We start from the raw sequence: 23,089 nt of genomic DNA, 5'->3' as shown, positions 1-23,089 counted from the left end.
GCCTACCCTGCCTACCCTGACCGCACGTCACTGTACTATTCCTATTTATGCACCAGCCTGCAAAATTTGAGCCTCCTACAGATTCTAGTTCTTGAGCAATGTGAACTTTGACAAAAAAAAAGAGGCAGAACAAATTTGACACCCCCCTCCCCCTGTAAAACTGGCTGTTACTTGAAAAGTATTGATCTTAGCACAAAAACATTTTACAGAGTGTCTCCTGGGTAACATAGGCACACATGGTATTTTTTTTCAGATTTTTTTGAGACGCAAGTGCGTGGGCTCTGGTTGATTTGGCGTGGAATGACCCATTTGTGTATTTGTATATTTGGATAGGTGTGTTTACAAATACACATCTATTTGTGCATATCTTTTCAATTATGTACAAATATTTTGGAGACAATTCTACCTTCATAATACATTGCAATGTGCAGGAATCAGTGGGATATTTATGGTTTTGTAAAATGCATATCAGGTTAACACAGCTTTAGCATGTGACTTTGTCATAATAATAAATGTCTTATATGCATTTCTGGTATCCATATTGATAGTGCAGTACTGAATGCTCAGTAGATGCCACAACCTGTATAACACAGTGATTTGAATTACATGAATAGGCCTACGGCATTTCATGGAAAGTGACCGTAAAACAATATTGGAGTTAGTTTATCAAATTGTGTCATCTTGGCATTAAACCGAAAGAGAAATGTTATTATTATAACCATTATAACCATTAACAATAATAATAAAAATGAATCTGTCTCATGAAAAACTCTACTGGCGTTGATGAAAGCAACAACACACTGTTGAGGCAGTGGGATAGATACTGTAAATATATATATATAGAGAGAGTGTAATAGCATCTCTGGAATTATGCAACTCCCTTATACACGCTTACATAATGATGACAGGTAAAAATTACCAAAGCGAACTCATGATCACAAACTGCTTCATAAACCTTGAAAAACAAACTCGTAGCAAATGAATGGAAGTCAAGCATGAGTATTTGCAATACATCTGCTTTTTTTCTTTTCTTAAAAGTTGAATGCTGCTTCAAAGAAGGCATAGCAGTGCAACAATTACTCATTCATATAAATGACTGTGACCAAAGCATGAGTACAGAGCCCATAGGAAGTACAGGAGATTTCTTGGTTTTATTCAGTGTTCAGAAGTGACTCACCTTAAATGTTTGTGAGAGTAGACTTTTGATGAGGGGAGTTGAGCCATGGGAAAGGGGGTGACAGCCCACACCTGACCCAAAGATAAGACTTCTTTCGAGGTATGGTCTGCAGGTGGTCTGTGATTGGTGGCGCAGTGACGGCCGCCACATATATATACCTGAGGAGAGACCCCAGTGCTTTGCTTGATGTCTCTCGGCTGAATGAAGACGATGAAGCTGCTGATTCTGACCGCCATCCTGGGGCTCTGCGCTGCCCAGCACAACCCCCAGACCAAGCATGGCCGCACCGCCATCGTCCACCTGTTTGAGTGGCGCTGGGCCGACATCGCCGCAGAGTGTGAGCGCTACCTGGGGCCAAACGGCTTTGGAGGAGTTCAGGTGAGGGATGAAGCAGGGGGTTTATGGGGTTACCATGGCAGCAGGATGTTCAGTGTAAATCTGTTCTGCTAAATGATAATGATGTTTATTTTGGGTCTTGGCCTATTTTGCCTCCTTGTGTTTTGCTTGGCTGGGACTATGAGCTATATTTATTGATGTAGGGTGATGTCACTTTCCTGCACTTAATTCTATTGCATTTCTAATCTCATGTGTATACTGTGATGCTACTTAATGCCCGTAAGAAGTAGCCAAGCGTGTGTGTCTGTTCTCCCAGATCTCTCCTCCCCATGAGAGCATCGTGGTGAACAGCCCCTGGAGGCCGTGGTGGGAGCGCTACCAGCCCATCAGCTACAACCTGTGCTCCAGATCAGGCAACGAGAACGAGCTCAGGGACATGATCACCAGATGCAACAACGTTGGGGTAAAGACAAAACACCACACACAGACCACTCAAATCACTCATCTAGTGTGTAGAATACATGTGTGTGTAGTAGAAATACAATCCTTAGACAATGTATACATAATCAAAAACAGTAAACAAACAGTACCATTGCTAAGATGTGTTGTCTATTTCTGCATTGGTGAGGTTGTTTAATTAGTGTTAAAAGAACATTTACCTTGGTGGCTGTCAACATAATCTCCAGAGCCTTCACCCTCACCACCCCAAACTTGCTCTCTTCCTCCTGTTTGCTAACACGTGTAGATGTCCTTAACATGTTCAGGTTAAATACCCCAATGTGCTGTGTTCATGCTGTTGCAGGTGAACATCTACGTGGACGCCATCATCAACCACATGTGTGGCGCGGGGGGAGGGGAGGGACAGCACTCCAGCTGTGGCACCTGGTTCAGCGCCAACAGGAAGGAGTTCCCCTCCGTGCCCTACAGCCCCTGGGACTTCAACGACGGCAAATGCAAGACTGGCAGCGGCAACATCGAGAACTACGGGGATGCCAATCAGGTAGAGTGCAGATGCCAGTTCAGGTGCAAGACATGCCAATCAGGTGGAGTACAGATGCCAGTTCAGATGCCAGTAACTCTGGGCATGCTAATCTGGTTCTTATGCCAGTTCAGATGTCATGTTTTCATTTTTATATCATAATCTGCAGTCTCATGAGCTATACCAGTAGTTTCTGTCACTCTTCGGTTCCGTCTTTATCTACTCATGTTTATGATTGAATGCAAGTTGTATTGGTCATGAACGCAAATGGTCGTCATTACTACACCATGTTTTGATTAAATTATTTTCAAGTTTTATTTTGTATTAATACTTCATAATTCTTTATAATTTATACTTTAATTATTTATCAAAGTGTTACGTTAGAGTGAAAAGATACATCTGTTCCCTTCCCCACACAGTACAGTATGAAAACAGTGTTGTTGCTGTTTCCCTGTAGGTGAGAGATTGCCGTCTGGTGGGTCTGCTGGACCTGGCTCTGGAGAAGGACGCTGTTCGCGGGAAGGTGGCCAACTACATGAACAAGCTGATCGACATGGGCGTGGCCGGTTTCAGGGTGGACGCCTGCAAGCACATGTGGCCTGGAGACCTGAACGCCGTCTACGGCCGTCTGCACAACCTCAACACCAAGTGGTTCTCCGGAGGCTCCAGACCCTTCATCTTCCAAGAGGTAAACCACACACACACACACACACACACACACACACACACACACACACACACACACACACACACAACAGGGGACTTACTTCAGAGATACAGTCCACACAACCAGCATATGTTTGGTGACCAGACCAGAAGCACACAACCAGATTAGTTTACAAAGACCACATTTAGCAAGTCTTCTTCCACTGCGCACATTAGACCAGAGAAACCTCTGTCCAGCTAGAAGGACCATAGACAAACAAGTGCACATGAGTAATATGGTTTTCACAGGCTAGCATGGACTTACACTCACCTCGCTCGCCATGACAACAGGGGTGTGTGGACAGGGGTACTAGAGTGCTGTAGCCAATGCCAGGAGAACAGGGGTGTGTGGAGGGTATTAGAGTGCTATCGCTAAAATCAGGAGAACAAGGGGGTGTGGTACTAGAGTGCTGTAGCTAATACCTGCTTTTGTACCTGCAGGTTATTGACCTTGGTGGAGAACCCATCAAAGCCCATGAATACTTTGGGCTGGGCAGAGTCACTGAATTCAAGTATGGCGCCAGGCTGGGAGGAATCATGCGCAAGTGGAATGGAGATAAGCTGTCCTACATGAAGTAAGTCAATAAGACTCTAAAACACGTGGATTGAGCAGTGAGAAAGCTGTGTGATAACTGTGGAGTAGCTATCGGTGCTTAATTAAGTGAGGTCTCTGTAATGTTGCTGTAATGTGTTTGCTGTGTTTTTACCTCAGGAACTGGGGTGAGGGTTGGGGCATGATGCCATCAGACAAGGCTGTGGTGTTTGTTGATAACCATGACAACCAGAGGGGACACGGTGCCGGGGGAGCCTCCATTGTGACCTTCTGGGACTCCAGGTATGTTCCTCTCGCCTGCTGCTGCCCCCTACAGGTGATGGGGAGACACTGCTGAGGAGTTTAGCCTCAAAACATTGTTAAAATGGCAGGTTGCCTTCTTGGTAAACAAGTAGATTATTCCGTAGAGCTCCATGCTATTCACCTTCTATTATGAACTCTCTTCTGTCCTCAGGCTTTACAAGATGGCCACAGGCTTCATGCTGGCCCATCCCTATGGGTTCACCAGAGTGATGTCTAGCTTCCGCTGGAACCGTCACATTGTGAATGGAAAGGTACTTTGCTGCCCTCATCTACTCCTGTGTAATTGAGCTACTCAAACCGAGGACTGAACTGGACTCTCCTCTGCAGCTCTGAGTTGCTATAGAGTAGCCCTTACTCTTGCTATCTGTATAGTGTAGCCCTGCTATAGAGTAGCCCTTACTCTTGCTATCTGCTATAGTGTAACCCTGCTATAGAGTAGCCCTTACTCTTGCTATCTGCTATAGTGTAACCCTGCTATAGAGTAGCCCTTACTCTTGCTATCTGTATAGTGTAGCCCTGCTATAGTGTAGCCCTTACTCTTGCTATCTGCTATAGTGTAGCCCTTACTCTTGCTATCTGTATAGTGTAGCCCTTACTCTTGCTACCTGCTATAGTGTAGCCTACTCTTGCTACCTGCTATAGTGTAGCCTACTCTTGCTATCTGCTGAGCTGATTCAATGCTGCTGTGTTTCTGTGTGTGTGTTCCCCCAGGACCAGAACGACTGGATGGGGCCTCCCAGTCATGGCAATGGAGCCACCAAGCCCGTCCCCATCAACGCCGACTCTACCTGTGGAGACGGCTGGGTGTGTGAGCACAGATGGCGTCAAATCAAGTGAGACACACACACACACACACACACACACACACACACACACACTCACCTGTGTACAGATACAGCTGCCAGTGACAGGCCTTGCACCTGACACATTCCTGTTTTCATAATGTTACAGTATGTACAACAATGACTTTTATGAGCCACAATCAGCTTGTGCCTTAGAAACTCATTACTCTTAAAGGGATATTCCGCCATTTCTGGAAATACGCTCATTTTCCACCTCCCCTCGAGCAAAACAATCGATATTTACCTTGTTCCCGTTCATCCAGCCATTCTGTGAGTCTGGCGATACAACTTTTAGCTTCAGCCTAGCATAGATCATTGAATCGGATTAGACCATTAGCTTCTCGCCTGCTAGCTTCATGTTTAAAAGTGACTAAGATTTCTGGTAATTTTCCCATTTAAAACGTGTCTCCTCTCAAGTTGGACCAACTGAAAATGAAACCTGGCGTTTTTCTAGGCTGATTTGACATGGAACTACACTCTCATCTGGCGTAATAATCAAGGCAACTTGCAAACTACTGGCACTACTACTGCTTGTTGTCTATGGGGACTATTTTCAGATGCTGCGTACGATATCACTGCGCCTATGGTACGTTTGCAAGTTGCCTTGATTATTACGCCAGATGAGAGTGTAGTTCCATGTCAAATCAGCCTAGAAAAACGGCAGGTTTCATTTTCAGTTGGTCTTATTGCACTTTCTAACTTGAGAGGAGACATGTTTTAAATGGGAAAATTACCAGAAATCTTAGTCACTTTTAAACATGAAGCTAGCAGGCGAGAAGCTAATGGTCTAATCCGATTCAATGATCTATGCTAGGCTGAAGCTTTGTATCGCCAGACTCACAGAATGGCTGGATGAACGGGAACAAGGTAAATATCGATTGTTTTGCTCGAGGGGAGGTGGAAAATGAGCGTATTTCCAAAAATGGCGGAATATCCCTTTAATGTAATTGCTTAGTTACTTCCTAACGTGAGCTCTTGGTCATCTCAGAAACATGGTGGCTTTCCGTAACGTGGTGAATGGTCAGCACTTCTCCAACTGGTGGGACAACGGGAACAACCAGGTCGCTTTCGGACGTGGAAACCGCGGATTCATTGTTTTCAACAATGATGACTGGTGAGTTGGCCTGATATCATTGATGTTAATCCAATATAATGTGATTTTATTCAATAATACAATAACACCAAGGGCATTTGTTGGAACAGTTCACAATCACTGATTTTTGTTTCTGGATAATGTTCACATAGCTATGATTTTACATACTCTCCACACTGGACATGTAAGACATTGCTAGTTCTGGCCATCCCATAATGATCAGCTTGGTTGCTCCACAGGAACCTGGACATGACTCTGAACACTGGTCTCCCTGGAGGCACCTACTGTGATGTCATCTCTGGTCAGAAGGATGGCGGCAGGTGCACTGGGAAACAGGTGCATGTTGGGGGAGATGGCCGCGCCCACTTCAAAATCAGCAACATGGACGAGGACCCCTTCATCGCCATCCACGCCGAGTCAAAGCTGTAGAAGCCTCATGTGGATCTCAAGTCTTTCACATACATGATATTCAGAGATGCGAACAAGTGAAGGACCATATACATTTGCTGACAACTTATACAATAAATGCAAGGATCTGATACATCTGTCTTGTGTCTTGTGTCCCAGAAGCAAGTTACAAAATCAAATCTGAGCTCTTCATATGCACACATACATATGTTCATTCTATACGCCTCACTAAGAAAGATGCACTACTTCCTATGAACAGGATCTAAGTGTTTAAGAAGTCGTGTTTAGTGGGTTTTCAAGCTAACTTATTTGATTGATTAACATATTATGTGTGGAGAGCATTCACTCACCATTATTATCTAATTTTCGACTTGTGGCATTTAGAGTTTTTTTGCATCTGAACTGTTCATATGGACACATACATACAGTATGTTCATTCTATACACCGTCTCTCTGTTCATATGGACACATACATACAGTATGTTCATTCTATACACCGTCTCTCTGAGAAAGATGCACCACTTCCTCCTAGGGTCTTAGTGGTTTTAGTGCACAAGCTCAGAGAGCACGTACTGGCCAAAGAGTTCTTCTTGTTCTAGCCACTGATCACCCACTATGCTCATCAGATGTTCCCACTCTGTAGACTGCTCTAATGCACAGTGAAGTTGTGTTCTGCAGTGAGTATCACTGTGGGTTTATGTAACCTGTCACCGAGTTGCCGTGAGCAAAACAGGGGCCATTCTGTGGTCATTAATGAGTTTGTGGTGAACAAGCAGAAAAAGCAAACAACCAGTGACCTATTTAATGTCACAAATGTTCTCTCTGTCCTGTCATAATGTAACATCCACCGGGCCAATGCGTGTCTCTAACATGATTGGTGGAGCCAATGCACATCTCTAACATATGATTGGTGTGTTTGAAGCATGTCTCCAGTCTATGATTGGGGTAGCAGACAGTATGTTCATTCTATACACCGTCTCTCTGAGAAAGATGCACCACTTCCTCCTAGGGTCTTAGTGGTTTTAGTGCACAAGCTCAGAGAGCACGTACTGGCCAAAGAGTTCTTCTTGTTCTAGCCACTGATCACCCACTATGCTCATCAGATGTTCCCACTCTGTAGACTGCTCTAATGCACAGTGAAGTTGTGTTCTGCAGTGAGTATCACTGTGGGTTTATGTAACCTGTCACCGAGTTGCCGTGAGCAAAACAGGGGCCATTCTGTGGTCATTAATGAGTTTGTGGTGAACAAGCAGAAAAGCAAACAACCAGTGACCTATTTAATGTCACAAATGTTCTCTCTGTCCTGTCATAATGTAACATCCACCGGGCCAATGCGTGTCTCTAACATGATTGGTGGAGCCAATGCACATCTCTAACATATGATTGGTGTGTTTGAAGCATGTCTCCAGTCTATGATTGGGGTAGCAGATAAGTCCTCTAGTCGGTGATTGGTTGATTGGTGTGTGCAGATGTATCCTTTAGCCAGTGATTGGTTGAATGGTATGTGAGATGAGTCCTCTAGCCAGTGATTGGTTGATTGGTGTGTGAGATGTGTCCTCTAGCCTGTGATTGGTTGATTGGTGTGGGCAGATGTATCATCTAGCCTGTAATTGGTTGATTGGTGTGTGCTAGTTTCTAACTCATGATCGGTGTGCAGCGCTTTTTGTGCTGCTTTTTCTCTTGTGCAACGGTCTGTACACTTATTATTGACTGTGTGACAATATTGTACATTGATATGTATTCACTAATTCATACTTCATATGCATGTGTGTGTGTTACTAAAGCCATTCAGTTATTAGAACACTATCCTGTGTCCCTAAATAGCACCTAATGCATTTCAATTATCCATGGAAAACATAAACACATGATAAGCATTTTGAATCAATTTCAGTTTTAAAGTTTTTATTGCCTTATATACAAAATTAAATGATGTTACAGAGAGAGCCCTTTCACAGTAGCCTAAACACCAGTGAATCTAGCACTAAAAGAAACATGAGATTCAAAATATTAAAATGAATACTCAACATTTACAGTACATAAATGATCATAGCATTGAGAAGTAGGCTTAAAGCATAACTATGCAAGATTTTTTAGCTTAATTTGCCTTAACTAATCAACTTAGGAGTCATTGGAATGGTTATTTGACTTATTTCGGGTTGAGTGACGGCTGTCACACCTCCCCTTAGCGCCTCTGAGCGGAAAAACCACGGGTGGCACTTCCTGCACTTCATTACAGAAAGTCTTCAGCCTTGCGATCATCCTCATGAAAAGGCAGACTGACCGATTGAGGAGTTTTGTAAAAATATACATGCTAAAGCTGTAGGGAAGCTATGCAGAGAAATCTGCAAGCATAAAACGAGTGAAAACAAAAAGCAAAAGCGAAACCGGCGACGAAATAGCCAATCCTGCATAGTTTCCCTTTAAGTCATAATACAAGGACAAACAATAAATCCAACTCTCTTTTAAAAAATCTTCTTCACCTTATATGTTTGATCAAAAATAACAGAAAGTATTTTATCTACGGTCGTTCCAGAGAGGATACTTTAAAAAGCAGATGTATTTTGCAGATACAGTACATCATCTATAGGTCATATTAGCAGTGCTCTGTCTCGTTACTTTCCAGGGTGTTGCTGAAAGAACATGCAAGTGTGGTAGAGTTGGCAGATAAAGTCCTGACTAAATGGACTGGGACACCCTTTTCACACGAAAGAACAACATGCTTGGAATACCTGTGTCCCCGATACTCACATTTGGGCAACCTTTTACCCTTGGACCTCAGCTCACAAACTACAACCTTAAATTTGTCTACACTCTCATTATCCTCTTGATTATTCTTATAAGGTCTTCCCTTTTGTCCACAGACTTTTGTGACTGTCTTGCTTGAGGCTATTATGAAAGTGTTTATATCTTTGCAACCGTCTGTCTGAGAAATGTTCCTCCGATAGATTATTTTACTACAATCATTTGCACCCATTTTACTAATAACATGTTGTCTGATGAACTTTTTGTGTCTCACATTTTGATCTGGTTTTGGTCTGTTGGGTTTTCTCCTCTTCATGTGGGAGGATGAACTCTGGTCCATGCCACACACACACAGCAGCAGGACCCCCAGCAGACACGGCAAGAGCTGTATGTTCATGATGAGTCTTCAGAGAGTCTGGACCGCAGGGCAGGTATTCAATCTGACCGGACCAATGGTCTAATCATTGTACACTGATCCAATCTGTTGTTTTGACAGAAAGCATGTTTTACAAGTTTCCATAAATGCCATTTTATTTAACAGTATACTGATCCATGCTGCTTAGATGATCTTATTGGCTATTCATTCAAACAGAGGTTTCAAAGGCATAACACAGAGTATAGAACTCACCTTCTCTTCTGGTGCTGAGCAGAATGGGGGTCTCTACACTATGGGGGGTTTATATGATCACAAGGCAGGAAATGGTTGATGGTGGTCTCACATCAGGCCTGACCTCAGAGAGTAATGTCCTTGGCTGTGTGTATGTGCTGTTCCTGCACCACTACCCCCTCTAGTGGCCAAGAGAGGAGTCACGGTGTGCTGTGGTTTGCAAAAACTAACTGTCAATGAAATTCCATTGCAATACTGTAAGTGAACGGACTTGTTGTGGAGTGATATAGAAGACCTGAAATAGAAGCACAGACTCTGTTGCCTTTGACGGAGGTCATTCATTTTTTAGAGGTCCTCTAGTCGAAAATAATGACCGGTATTGTTGGGAAATCCCATTCAAGTCAATTGAGCGTTCTACTTACATTGTAAAGAGCCGTATAATAATGTCCAATAATAACATTGAACATCAGGTTGTAAAGGTTATAATGCAGCAGATTTGGCATCGTCATTCTGTAAAACAGCTAACCAATTTAAGGATAAATTAGGATCATGTAACCAGCTAGCCTGATAAACCAGCCTAAATGGACTGGATGTCTAATTTAGTCTGGCCTCGATCAATGGATACAACGGAACATTGTTGATGAGCACAACCCGTTGTCTTTCAAACCGTGTCTGTGCCTATAGGCCAACGCTCCCTCAAAACCCCGCCCCAGAGCCCTCTGCCCCGCCCGCGTTGATTCAAAACACATCTCTGCGTTGTGATTGGTTTAGTTGCCATCTGCCAGATTCAGGGCAGTGTTTTCAAAATGTTCAATGGTCCGAGGCCAGACCCAAATGCAGGCAAAACATTTTGCCGTCCAGCAGTTGGCGCTGGTTTTCCAGGCTAGTAACCAGCAGGCTTGTGCACAATTCCGAATTTGAGATTTGGTCTCCATTCAATTCATGAATTGGAATTTGAATTGAATTGGTCCCACCCCACAGGAAGTTGAATTGGAATGGGAATGACAGGAAGTGGAATTCAATTCATGGCAATTCAAAACAATTCCAGTCACATAATAGGAAGAATGTGTTGAATCTCACATAAACTCAGTTTTGGGAAGGTTACTTTGGAAATGTAATTGATTACTGTTTTCAGTTGTGTGTTTGTTGTGATCATATCTGATATATTTTGTGATCTTCATTTACTTCATTGATAAACACTACTACCCTGAAATTATGTATATGAATTTCTACTTTAATTCACTAGTAGTGTTTCGTAGTGATGTACACTGCTTTGTGCGAGAAAATAACTCTGCTCAGTGGAAAGACTGCCAATGGGCCTAAATGTGTTGACAAGACCCTTTTTACGCTTAACAAGCACAAAACAGCCGAGAACTGCAGGAAGAAAAAAGGGGCAAGAGGCAGGAGACGAGGAGACGAGGAGGCTAGGAAGCGCAGGCAGGATCCTTCAGGGCCTTTTATCAGAATAGAGATGTGTGTGTATGAGTGAGTGTGTGTAGAGGAGGGTGGGGGTAGGAGTGGGTTTTTAACAGGGCTATCTCCAACCGTTGATACCACAGGTGTTGCCGCTGTCTGCTCACTGCATCCCCTTTGGTCTCTTTCTCTCTCAGACACAGTGACACACACGCATGAATAATGGAGCGTGACTCTGCACACAAACACAGCCAGAGACAGGCAAATAGTGTACTTGCACAGACACACACTCTCTCTCTCTCACACACACACACACACACACACACACAAGGTACGTTACAAACAGCACAACCTCCTTCCTTTGATGAAAAGACATCAATAGTTGTGCGTCGGTCACCTGCACCAATCCTGATGGGTAAGGACTCACTTTCAGGTACACTACGGTTTGTGCTGAAGATGGTGTTGATGGTTTTCTTGTTAGTACCCGAAGCAAGGATAGATATTATAGAAATGACACCGATGTCTACCTTGAGCTACTGTAAGGGGTTCATTACATGACCAGACAGAGATTAGATCCTGAGTGCTATTATGAATCAATGGACAGATGGTGAATCAGCAAATCTGTGACCAAACGAAAATCTGTAATCATCACTAGACTATCCTTTCTTCTTCTTAAAAACCCTGTGGAATCAATGGACTTCCCTGTGCTTTTGGCACATGTTTGTTCGTACACCAGGTGGTGCCCTCTGTACATGTCTAGAAATGAATTTTGTTTGTGTGTGTGTGTGTGTGTGTGTGTGTGTGTAGAGAGAGAGAGAGAGAGACCTTTCAGAAGACTCAGTGGAGGAAAGCAGTCACTCATATGCACTCGTGTTCAAGAAGATTAAGAAAACATTTTATTGGGAAAATACAAAAGAATGCAAAGATACCACCCCACCCCAAATTGTATTTTGAGCTAAGTAGAAAAATATACCTATTTTTTTTTTTTACATATGTAGTATTATTTTGGAACAACATAAAACTATACTATTCCGACAAAGAGAGGCCTTGAACACCATTCCAACCATACTGATTGGTATTATTCTTATAACTTTATATTTATGTTTTAAGTAGCCTATTTAGTAATAAGTTAGTGAGTTCATTTCGGGGAATTCTGTGTGATTCATCATTAAAGGGACACTTCAACGATTAGCATTAAGCTTTGTATCTTTAGAAAACCAGTCATGTTTTTGAATGGTCGTGCATCATTCCCTCAGTTTGCCTTGAGATGGGAGAAATACGGATTTCAATGTTGGACTTCCTGCTTTCAATGATCTAAAAATCATAATTTTACATCATTAAAAGCAGGAAGTCCTATTTATGGGTTTCATTGAAATCCGTATTTCTCCCGTCTCAAGGCAAACTGAGGGAATGATGCACGACCATTTAAAAACATGACTGGGTTTCTAAAGATACAGTATAAGCTTAATGCTAATCAGTGAAGTGTCCCTTTAAAAGTTCTACCTGTAGCACTGCAACAAAAGTCAGTTTACTTGTGATCACTGCAGCAAAGGTGATTACACTTATTTCCAGCTAAGGCTAATTTAAACGCGGAAGAGTGCGTTTAATGCAAGATAGAAGTCAACAGTGACCACCCACTCATTTTCTTCATTGAGAATTTGATTATTAGTCATATTTAACCATCCAAGGTAGACACTACATATTCATCTGATGTCAACCTTGTTGTGCTTTATTCGCAATTTTGTGGAAAAGCATAACGAGAGTACATTATGCTCCAAAGCCGGTTTAGCCTATTGTAGCGATAGCCCCATGTCAATTCACATGGAATCGTGCATGATTGAGTTAGAATTTTTCCGGGTCTCAGATACTGAGGAAGAACCAGTCCCTAAAAGTTTAGAATGAAATGCTTCTAACTGTCTAACTGTCCTAAAAAAAAACCTATATTAAACAAAAACATAAAATCTATAAATTATTTTGCTGTCCAACGACCTTTATTCGGTTTTAAAGTGATGATGTAATAATGGGATAATAAATCTCTTTCCGGGTCCAACGACTTTCAGACTCACATGTTGCAAACGTACCATGGGCCCAGTGATATCACGCAGCATCTGAAAATAGTCCCCATAGACAACAAGCAGTAGTAGTGCCAGTAGTTTGCAAGTTGCCTTGATTATTACGCCAGATGAGAGTATAGTTCCATGTCAAATCAGCCTAGAAAAACGCCAGGTTTCATTTTCAGTTGGTCTTATTGCACTTTCTAACTTGAGAAGAGACACGTTGTAAATGGGAAAATTACCGGAAATCTTAGTCACTTTTAAATATGATGCTAGCAGGCGAGATGCTACTGGTCTAATCCGTTTCAATGATCTATGCTAGGCTGAAGCTAAAAGTTGTATCGCCAGACTCACAGAATGGCTGGATGAACGGGGAAAAGATAAATATCAATTGTTTTACTCGAAGGGAGGTGGAAAATGAGCTTATTTCCAAAAATGGTGGAATATCCCTTTAACTTGTGATTAGTAAAAACTCCCTCAACTGATTCTTATAGGAAAATAAAAATAGGAAAATAGGACTGTGAACCACAAGTGTGGAATCATGTGTGTACGCCTATATAAAATGGAGTGACATTACCAGTTGAAATAGCTGTAGCCTACCAGAGACAGCTGATAAAGCGAGATGGTAAGAGGGTAATTTCCTGTATCTGTTAATAGTCAGATCCTAACTTGCAATGCAACTTGCCATAGGTAGTTAGCTTCAATGAACACCTGGATCAAAATCCCCCTTTGTGCAGAGCAGAGGCAGCAACTGTTCCTTTGAAGTAAATGGCCATAGCTCAAAATTTCACCACATATGCTAAGATCTTCTGCAGCCGGTTGCACCACTAGAACATAAGGTCGATCATAAGTTTAGGTGTGTCTTAAACCTTACGTTGAAACTAACTAGTTTTGAACTAGAGCTGCATTCTTTTTCTGTTGCACAATAGTTAAGTTAAGTTAGCTAAATCAAAATATTGTCGCATAGAATGACGTTTTTAATGTTAACAACCAATCAATATCACTAATATGCATCACTAAGATATCAGGAGTGTCACAGCACTTGCTTTGGTAACGTTAATGTTCACTGTAATGTTATATGATAAAGCCGCATTTAAGTTTGACATTTAATTGTTATATGGAATAAAATAACACTGTTTTTTTTAAATAGCAGATTTCATTTAGTTGCATGTGCGTTGGGAATATTTCAGTCACCACTATTGGCCTAACGTAGCTTGGACTACAGCAGTGGATAGCTAGTGAAGGTAAAAAGGCTTCCGTGCATAAAGTCTATTGTCCAGAATCAAGAATGAATTAAGGACTGGGATGTTACAAAGACGTTTGTTTTTTTGTTTGTCACTTATGGCCATTGAGGAGAAACTGGTTTGGGATTTAGACTTTGATCACTGAATTTTCTGTGAAGGCTAGAAAAAAGACACTGTTGATAATTTACAAAATAATTAATTTAAAATTTAAAATAATTAATTTAAAAATGCAATCTATAAGAAATGGTGTTGAGAATGTTTCAGGATTTTCAAGGAAGCTTTTAACTCATCTTTTGATGTGCATCTAATGTATGACATGGTCATAGTTTGTAAATGTTTGTCATTATTATTATGAAGGCTTACTATTGTCATTGTCATTATTATTATTAGTATTACTATTATTAGTGGTATATTATCACGATTTCAAGATTAATTTAATTTCAAAGTTCTGTCGGATTAACACTGTGAAGTGTTTGCTAATCAGAAACATAAGCAGGTTATGTGATGTTCTACTGACTTCTGCTGCAGATGCTTTTTTTGTTTGTTTGTTTTATCCAACTTAATAATCTAAATTTAGGGGGCGTTGATTAAATACATTTTGCTAACATGACACTAACTTTAGATTTTTAAATATAGGCCTATCCATTATCAGATTTTTACTGAAGCCTGTTTGATACGCTAAACGACAGATATTCAGTGTAGATTTTACTCTAGTTTACTTAAAACTCTATCTTAGGCTAATTCAATTAAGTGCTGAAAACTCTAAATTGTGGCTACACTAAATGTTTTAAGAGCCATAAGGTTTGCTAAGAATCCCCAGAGGCCCCCCTCTCATGTCTTTGCATCCCCTCCACACTCCATCACAGTGGAAAGGAGATCTCTGAGGAGTGGATGTAGCTGTAGCTTTGGCCAGGTGGTCTCAAGTCAAGGACTGTTGCTTGAGGAAAGGCAAGGGCTGTGAGAGAAAACCACAGTGTATCCAATTCATCATATGTTTTGGGGGAAAAAAACCACAACTGCACTTCAGAGGAGAAATAGCTAGATATCACCCTTCCTCAATTAAATAAACAAACAACGTCATATGTCTGACTCACTGGTGTGAGGGGGACAGGATTTGGTCTCTTCCTCAGCCTCCCTGCACCTTGGGTGGTGCACCAGTGGTCCTTCAGTTGGTGCCTGAACCACTTTGGTGCTCACCTTCACTATGAAATTCACAAGGTGTGAAAAATGAAGCAGGTTAGTATCAGGCTAGTATGAGTAAGGTTGCAGTTAACTCCTTAACCACAAAGTCTAGTAAATCATTTGTTTTAATTGGATTAAAAAAAAAAAGAAAATCAGAGGATGGCCTCTGGCTTTCCTCTAGTTCAGAGAACCTCTTTCTTTCTCATCACGACTTACTAACATATCTGACCTGATCTGACCTGATCTATACTATCTGATGATCTGAAGATTCAGATGAAGACCTCTGCTCTACTGCAGAACACCACTTTCTTTCTCATTGAGGACTTACTCAGGGCAAAAGGGTCAATGTCGACCAGGGGCTGGTCCCAGCTGACCACCACGTTCTCCGCCCTCCTGCGCCACTTTGGTACCTCCACCTTCCCTATGAAATTCACACAGTGTAAAACATGAAATCCGCTACGATCGGCCCAGTATCAGAAAGGTAACACTTTGCATTGCGATCTCTCGGGTCCCTACATTGAATTTCCTACTTTCCTACTTCCTACATTGAATTTCCGTACCCACTGCACAGGGTGTAAAATTCTCTGGGAATTACACAGAGAACTCGATCGCGGACATGGCTGAACACCCTGTACAATTCACTTCGCAGTCTAGTACAACATGATTGGATTGCACCCTTAAACTTCCTAATCACAAAATGTAGTGTATGACATAAAAAAGGGATTATATTAGGATGATGGGTGCCACTCTTCCCCTACACCAGATAACTACTTTCTGTCTCATCACCAACTTACTCAGGGCAAAGGGGTCAATGTTGACCAGGTTCTGGTCCCAGCTGACCACGTTCTCTGCCCTCCTGCGCCACTTTGGTACCTCCACCTTCCCTATGAAAAGTGTGAAAAAATGAAGCAGGTTACAATCAGTCAAGTATGAGTAAAGTAACACTTAAACTTCCTAATAACAAAATAGTGTATGACATTGGGAGAAAAAAAGGATCAGGATGATAACTTCTGGACTTCCTCTTCACCAGAGAACCGCTTTCTTTCTCATTGTTCACTTACTCAGAGCAAAGGGGTCCCTGTGGGCCAGAGTCTGATCCCAGCAGATCACGTCCTCTGGCCTCTGCTCTCCTGACCGCACCTCAGGCCTGTAGTGGTCCCCCATGCAGAGATGTGGGACCGTCAGGCACGTCTCACTCCAGCCTGAGAAATCCAAACAAAATAAGTTAAGTTAGTTAAGTACCGTAGTTTTTTTACTAAAACAAGTGTATTTATTTCTGATATAATTAGGTTTACTTCTCATTTATATAATGAACAGATAAAACAAATAAGAAAGGGGTTGGAGGAGACGGGTATCTGGTCACTGTGGAATGTGAGGAATGCGTGTGCTGGTGATGGCTATGGCTATGGCTATGGTTATTTAGCAGACGCCTTTGTCCAAAGCGACATACAAATAAATAGCAATACAAATTAAATAACAGTGAACAATTACAAAAAAGGGAGAATAGCAATATTATCAATACAACAATCATTTAAGCACTAATCTAATGAGAAATAAAACAATGAAATGACAAAAGCAATCAAATAAGTCACTCAGTTAATTATCTAATAACAATAACTATAGCAAGGTATGGCTAAATTTAAGGACAATAGCAGAATAAATGTAACATTTTAACAATGGACAAATTATAACAAAACAAAACTATTATACAAACCATAACACATAACAAACACTCAAAAGACTAAGTGCATATTAAACAAATATGCCTTAAGACCCCTCTTAAAAGATCCAAAACTGTTGCTTGAACGGAGAGCACTGGGCAACTCATTCCACCAACACGGAACCACTGAAGAATAGGATCTACAGATTGACCTAGCATGTATGGTTTGTCGACATAACAGACGCTCCTCAGAAGATCGCAATGGGCGGTTGGGAATGTACATCTTCATCAAAGAACTGAAGTAGCTAGGAGCAGATCCAGTCAGTGTCCTATAGGCCAGAGTGAGAGATTTAAATTTAATTCTGGCTACTATAGGGAGCCAGTGGAGAGTAACTAGGAGAGGGGTTACATGTGTCCTCTTTGGCTGATTGAAGACCAGTCGTGCTGCAGCATTCTGAATCAACTGTAGTGGTCTTAATACGCAAGCAGGTAGGCCAGCTAACAGGGAATTACAGTAGTCCAGCTTGGAGATAACCATTGCCTGTACAAGAAGCTGAGTGGAATCTTGTGTCAGATAAGGTCTGATCTTCCTAATGTTGTACAGGGTATACCGACATGACTTTGCAATTGAGGCAACATGCTCAGAGAAAGTAAGTTGGTCATCAATTATGACACCCAAGTTACGTGCCGATCTAGTTGGAGTCAATGAGGATGAATCAAGCTGGATGTTCATCTGTTGGGGAATGGCTGTTTTTGCTGGAAACACCAAGAGCTCAGTTTTGGAAAGATTAAGCTGAAGGTGCTGATCCTTCATCCAGATTGAAATATCCTTCAGGCATGCAGAGATCCGATGGGAAACACTAGAGTCCTCAGGTGGGAAGGATAGGAAAAGTTGAGTGTCGTCCGCATAGCAATGATATTCAAATCCATGAGAGCGAATAATCCCACCTAAAGAAGTGGTGTAAATAGAGAAGAGGAGGGGCCCTAATACTGATCCTTGAGGGACTCCTGTAGTGAGGTCATGAGACTTTGATGTCTGTCCCTGCCAAGACACACTAAAAGAACGCCCTTTAAGGTAAGATTTGAACCAGTCAAGAGCTTTCCCAGAAATTCCCAGTTCATATAGTGTAGAAAGGAGAATGTCATGGTTAACCGTATCAAAGGCTGCAGATAAATCTAACAGAATTAACACTGATGACTGAGCAGAGGACTTAGCTACTCTCAATGCTTCAGTCACAGATAGAAGAGCAGTTTCAGTAGAATGACCACTCTTGAAACCAGACTGCATAGGGTCTAGTAGGTTATTCTGATAGAGGAAGTCGCACATTTGCTTAAAGACCACTTTCTCCAAAACCTTTGACAAGAAAGGAAGAAGGGAGACAGGTCTGTAGTTCTTCACATCAGTTGAATTAAGTGTACTTTTCTTCAGCAAAGGTGTAATTCTTGCCTGTTTAAAAGAAGAAGGAACTATTCCAGAACTGAGTGAAGTATTAAATACATGTGTGACTGCCGGTATAATAGCGGGTGCTATAGACTGCAGGAGAGTAGACGGGACAGGATCCAAAGGGCATGTGGTTGGACGGCTTCGCTGAAGCAGTTGAGAGACCGCTTCCTCATCAAGAGGAGAGAAAAAGTCCAATGATGGCATCATGCTAACACCAGGCAGAGTCCTTCTTACAGGGTCATCAAACTGAGCACTTATCTTAGCAACTTTCTCAGTGAAAAATGTTGCAAAGTCATCTGCTGACAGTGAAGAAGCTGCTGGCGGTGGTGGAGGATTGAGAAGAGACTTGAATGTAGAAAAAAGTTTTCTGCTGTCAGTGGCGTTCTCAATCTTACTCTGATAGTATGTTCTTTTTGCAAGTGTGACAGTGGATGAAAAAGATGAAAGCATAGACTGGTATTTACTAAGATCATTTCTATCTCCAGATTTATGCCATTTCCTTTCAGCAGCTCTAAGTTCCTTGCGAACTGAGCGTATACTGTTTGTCAGCCATGGATGGCGAGGTTTAGAACGAGTGGGTCTTGTGGAAAGAGGACATGCTACATTCAGACAGGATGCCAGTGTAGAGCAAAGAGTCTCTGTAGCGTCATTAACCTCAAGTGATGAGAATGAACTCGGAATAGGTAGAGCCTGATCCACAAATGCGGAATTTCCAGTTTTACAAATACCATAATATTTACAAAATACACATCCATTTTGTAAAAATAAATAAACGAGTTCCAAATGGATTTTTTTATTTGCAAAATATGTTTTTATTTGTTATTTTTATTATTTGTGGATATCAAAACACGTAGAATCTAATCAAGAAATACTTGTGGATCACCCAATGCACATTTACAAAATATTATATGTATCTCCATAGTTTGGGGATAACCCGACATCATTAAACCCTATGGATTAAATGGAATGTGATGGGAGTTCATATGTGAGTCAAGGCAGGTGAGCAAATACTTTTGGCAATATAGTGTATTATGTGCCACAAATGTATACAACTAATTTATACAGTTAGCCTGCTACCCACTGATCTATAAAGAATATTCTTTATAGATCAGTGCTATGGCTCTGGATCAGTGCTGCTACCTAATTTAGTTTTAACTTCCTGCTTTTGCTTAGTGTTGTTAACCCAAGATTCTAGAATGTTATGCCCGCAAAAGGCATGGAAGATTCTAGAATGCTATGCTCATTTTTAAAAGACGCATTTATTCAGAAAGTAGGAGGGCGGCAAAACCTCGACAAAGGCAGCACAAATTCGGCAACCTAGCTTGAATGACTAGATCTACATTAACTGTTAATGATTAATCAAAAACAAAATCAGTAGCTTGTGGATGGATTGTTGATCAAGTTCCCCTGAATAAAGATTGGTTGATTGTACAGTACCAGAAGATTGTGCTAACAGCCAACAACAACTTACTAGCCTGTTATGCTAACGTTAGCCCACCATAACCATATTGTAAAGCTTTAGATTATTATTATTATTATTATAACCATGTAACTTAACTTTTAACAACAGTGGTTCATGAAGCTAGCTAGCTGTAGACTATTCCTATCGACCAAGTCCATTTTAGGCATATTTAGGCTTGGGCCTAGGCTACTTTAATCTGCCCTCTGTACTCACACTCCTCCAGGGGGTAGGCGAGGTCCACCTGCTCAGCCCAGGTCATCTGTCTTCTCTCCTCGTCGCTCCTCGGGATCTCCATTTCAATATCCAAACGGCTAACTAATAATCTACTAAAATTACTCACCTAAAAAAGCTTTATTGGCTAAACAACTTTCCGTCAAAAAATTACTAATAAGCAATTAAAATGAAGTGTATCAATTACATATAAGAAAATAAATCAAGTTAAACAGATAAACAATAAGCAATAAGTGTTGAAAGTGTTAATAAATTGTGAAATCGTCGAGCAAGCGTTTGGAGATGTTGTCTCTGTAATCAGCCAGATGCAACTGACCGATTGTCTAGAATTCAAGAGCACATTCTAATAATTTAGAATCCACCATTGTTGGTAGAATTCTCCCAACATTCTGGTCAGTGATGTCATGCGATAGAGGTCTAAAGAAAGACGATCGTTTTATTAGGCCTTTTTACAGTCTGTTTACTTAGGCACAATAAATTGCAGGATAACCGTTCGAACTGGCAGGTGTCTTGCTACCATACTGGCATTAGGCCAGTCAATCTAGCTAAAAAAAAGGGCCAAAAATGAAACTAATTGCATAATGGTTCATACTTTTTATTGATCCTTAAACCCTCATCACATATCTACTGATTCATATTTAGTGGAAAATACTTTTTTTCAAGGTCAAAGGTACAGTAGTATTTTCCAATGCATTTTGTTGTTCGGATATACCACAGGTGAGATGGGTAAAAGTTTACGCTGAGATATCAAATTGAAACTTTCACAGTTGTTTACTCACATTAAGGCAAATATTTGTTGTAGCCTAATGCAAGTTTTCTGAAATGTGATGTTTAAATATGCAAATGAGACCAGTTTTATGTAAATATGTGGTAATTTGCATATATTTCTAGAAAACAAAATCTGATCACCTGAGGTACAGTCAGCTTCAAAATTGCTGCATTTTGCTTATACTGGATACCAAAAGCCTATACAAAGGGAACATTAGATATCACTTCATATCACCTCAAAAATTAGGAAATCAAGTCAAAATCAATGCGTTTCAATGCAATGCAGCGGCCTGACTGCGCATGATTCTGGCTGCACCCAGGCTAAAGAAAAGCAGCAACTTGCCTATCTGTCAAAGCATTAGTCCAGTTGATTTCAAACTTGATAATCCTTGCTAGGCACAATTATGTACAGTGCCAATATAAGTTTGACGAGTTTGAAGAACTAGTCTAATGCAAGATAACGTAGGCCTATCGTAAAAATAAGCAGCTTTTTCCGCTTTACCACCTACCACAGCATAGGACCAGAGAAGCAGATTTTTGGCAGCACTGAATAAATTACATTGATGCAAGATGTTTGGATGATTTTCATGTCTTGTCAGACCTCAACAATAAAGACTCCCTGATAGGCTATGTAGTTTGCTTGCATGAAATAGGCGCATTCAAGTTGGCTGCGCAGCACAAAAACTGCGCAGCACAAGATGCACGTGGTTAAAAATCTGTCCACGATGGTCTAGATGGGCGTGTTTTCGACTCGGCAGTCGGTATCACATGGCCTCAACTTATCGCGGGAGCAAGGCGTGGCCAGGCGGCTGCTCCGCAAAAGAGCAGCCGGTCTGGAGGTACTGCGGAGAGCAGCGGAGCCTAGACCCTGCCTTCATGACGTCAGGTCTTTGCCCTAATTGGCTTTTACATCCCTGACGTATGTGCAGGTGTTTAGATGCCTCCTCATATCCACAAGGGTCCGTTCGGGTCCGTGCCTCGTGATTCGTCACATGGTCAAGTCTAGCCAAGTCTACACTACGGGAAGTAGAGAGTGTACAACTTCATAGCAGCGTTTGTATCCCCTCCCCTGCTGCCACCGGCAGCTCTCGTTGCTGCAAAAGGTCATTTGGAGTTGAACTTGAACACGGCTAATGATTCCACGGATTTAGCAACACCAACAACCACGGGCATGTAAGCCTATAGGCAATTCAATATTAGAACTGACGCGTCAATAGCCCTGCTATCTGGACTTGAGACTTAAAAACGACTGCAAGGTTCTAGGATGATGATGGTCCCGAATTGAATGACATTTCAGAAGTGCAAGACAGACAGGATTGCAGACAGCAGTGACACCTGTTTGACTGACTTGTTGCAAATCTTATATGATGTATCTTTCTACAACAAGAAAGAAAGAGAGAGAGAGAGAGAGAGAGAGAGAGAGAGAGAGAGTTTTCCCTTGACCAAATATTGACTAAACATTTTCAAATACAAGGCTTATATTTAAAATATGCTGAATATGTAATTACCTCCGCCAAGGAGGTAATGTTTTTTTAATCAGGGTTTGTTTGTCTGTCTGTTTGCTAGCAAGATAACAGAAGAAGTGATGGATGGATTTCGACAAAATTTTCAGGAAAGGTTTGAAATGACCGAAGGACACTCACATAAGCTATAGGGATATTACACTCAAAATAAAGTGATTAGCACACACTCACAACACACAGCAAATGCACTCCCAGCACCACCAGCAGCACTGCTCCCTCTAGTGGCCAGTGCTGTACAATTCACTGACAAGACGGTTTTAAATGTTTGCCCTCCTGCAGTGAGTGCATCTGCATCTGGAACAGAGGGTCAGTGCAGGTGCTACATGTAAAAACATTAATGTGCTTTAGGTCCAGGCTGCTGAA

At 41.5% G+C, this 23,089-nt stretch overlaps 2 protein-coding genes across 2 annotated transcripts; one reads left to right on the top strand and one right to left on the bottom strand.

Moving 5' to 3' along the window:
• The first annotated feature begins 1,387 nt into the window (after positions 1–1,387).
• On the top strand, positions 1,388–6,417 carry LOC134079657 (alpha-amylase-like). The gene is made up of 10 exons (XM_062535747.1): positions 1,388–1,555; positions 1,830–1,976; positions 2,316–2,513; positions 2,950–3,180; positions 3,639–3,772; positions 3,910–4,032; positions 4,205–4,304; positions 4,765–4,886; positions 5,884–6,009; positions 6,228–6,417. Exons 1-10 carry the CDS (start codon positions 1,388–1,390, stop codon positions 6,415–6,417), a joined length of 1,539 nt encoding a protein of 512 aa, XP_062391731.1.
• An 8,899-nt stretch (positions 6,418–15,316) lies between these two features.
• On the bottom strand, positions 15,317–20,708 carry LOC134080901 (uncharacterized). Its single transcript, XM_062537514.1, has 6 exons — positions 20,418–20,708; positions 16,700–16,840; positions 16,433–16,522; positions 15,967–16,059; positions 15,551–15,658; positions 15,317–15,411 (listed from the first exon to the last, which is right to left on the bottom strand). Exons 1-6 carry the CDS (start codon positions 20,497–20,499, stop codon positions 15,317–15,319), a joined length of 609 nt encoding a protein of 202 aa, XP_062393498.1. The 5' UTR covers positions 20,500–20,708.
• Positions 20,709–23,089: the final 2,381 nt, after the last annotated feature.

This window comes from Sardina pilchardus, chromosome 5 (genome assembly GCF_963854185.1).
Source record: "Sardina pilchardus chromosome 5, fSarPil1.1, whole genome shotgun sequence".
Classification (NCBI taxonomy): Eukaryota; Metazoa; Chordata; class Actinopteri; order Clupeiformes; family Clupeidae; genus Sardina; species Sardina pilchardus.
Note: the sequence above shows the minus strand (reverse complement) of the source record. Positions and strands in the feature narration are given on the sequence as shown.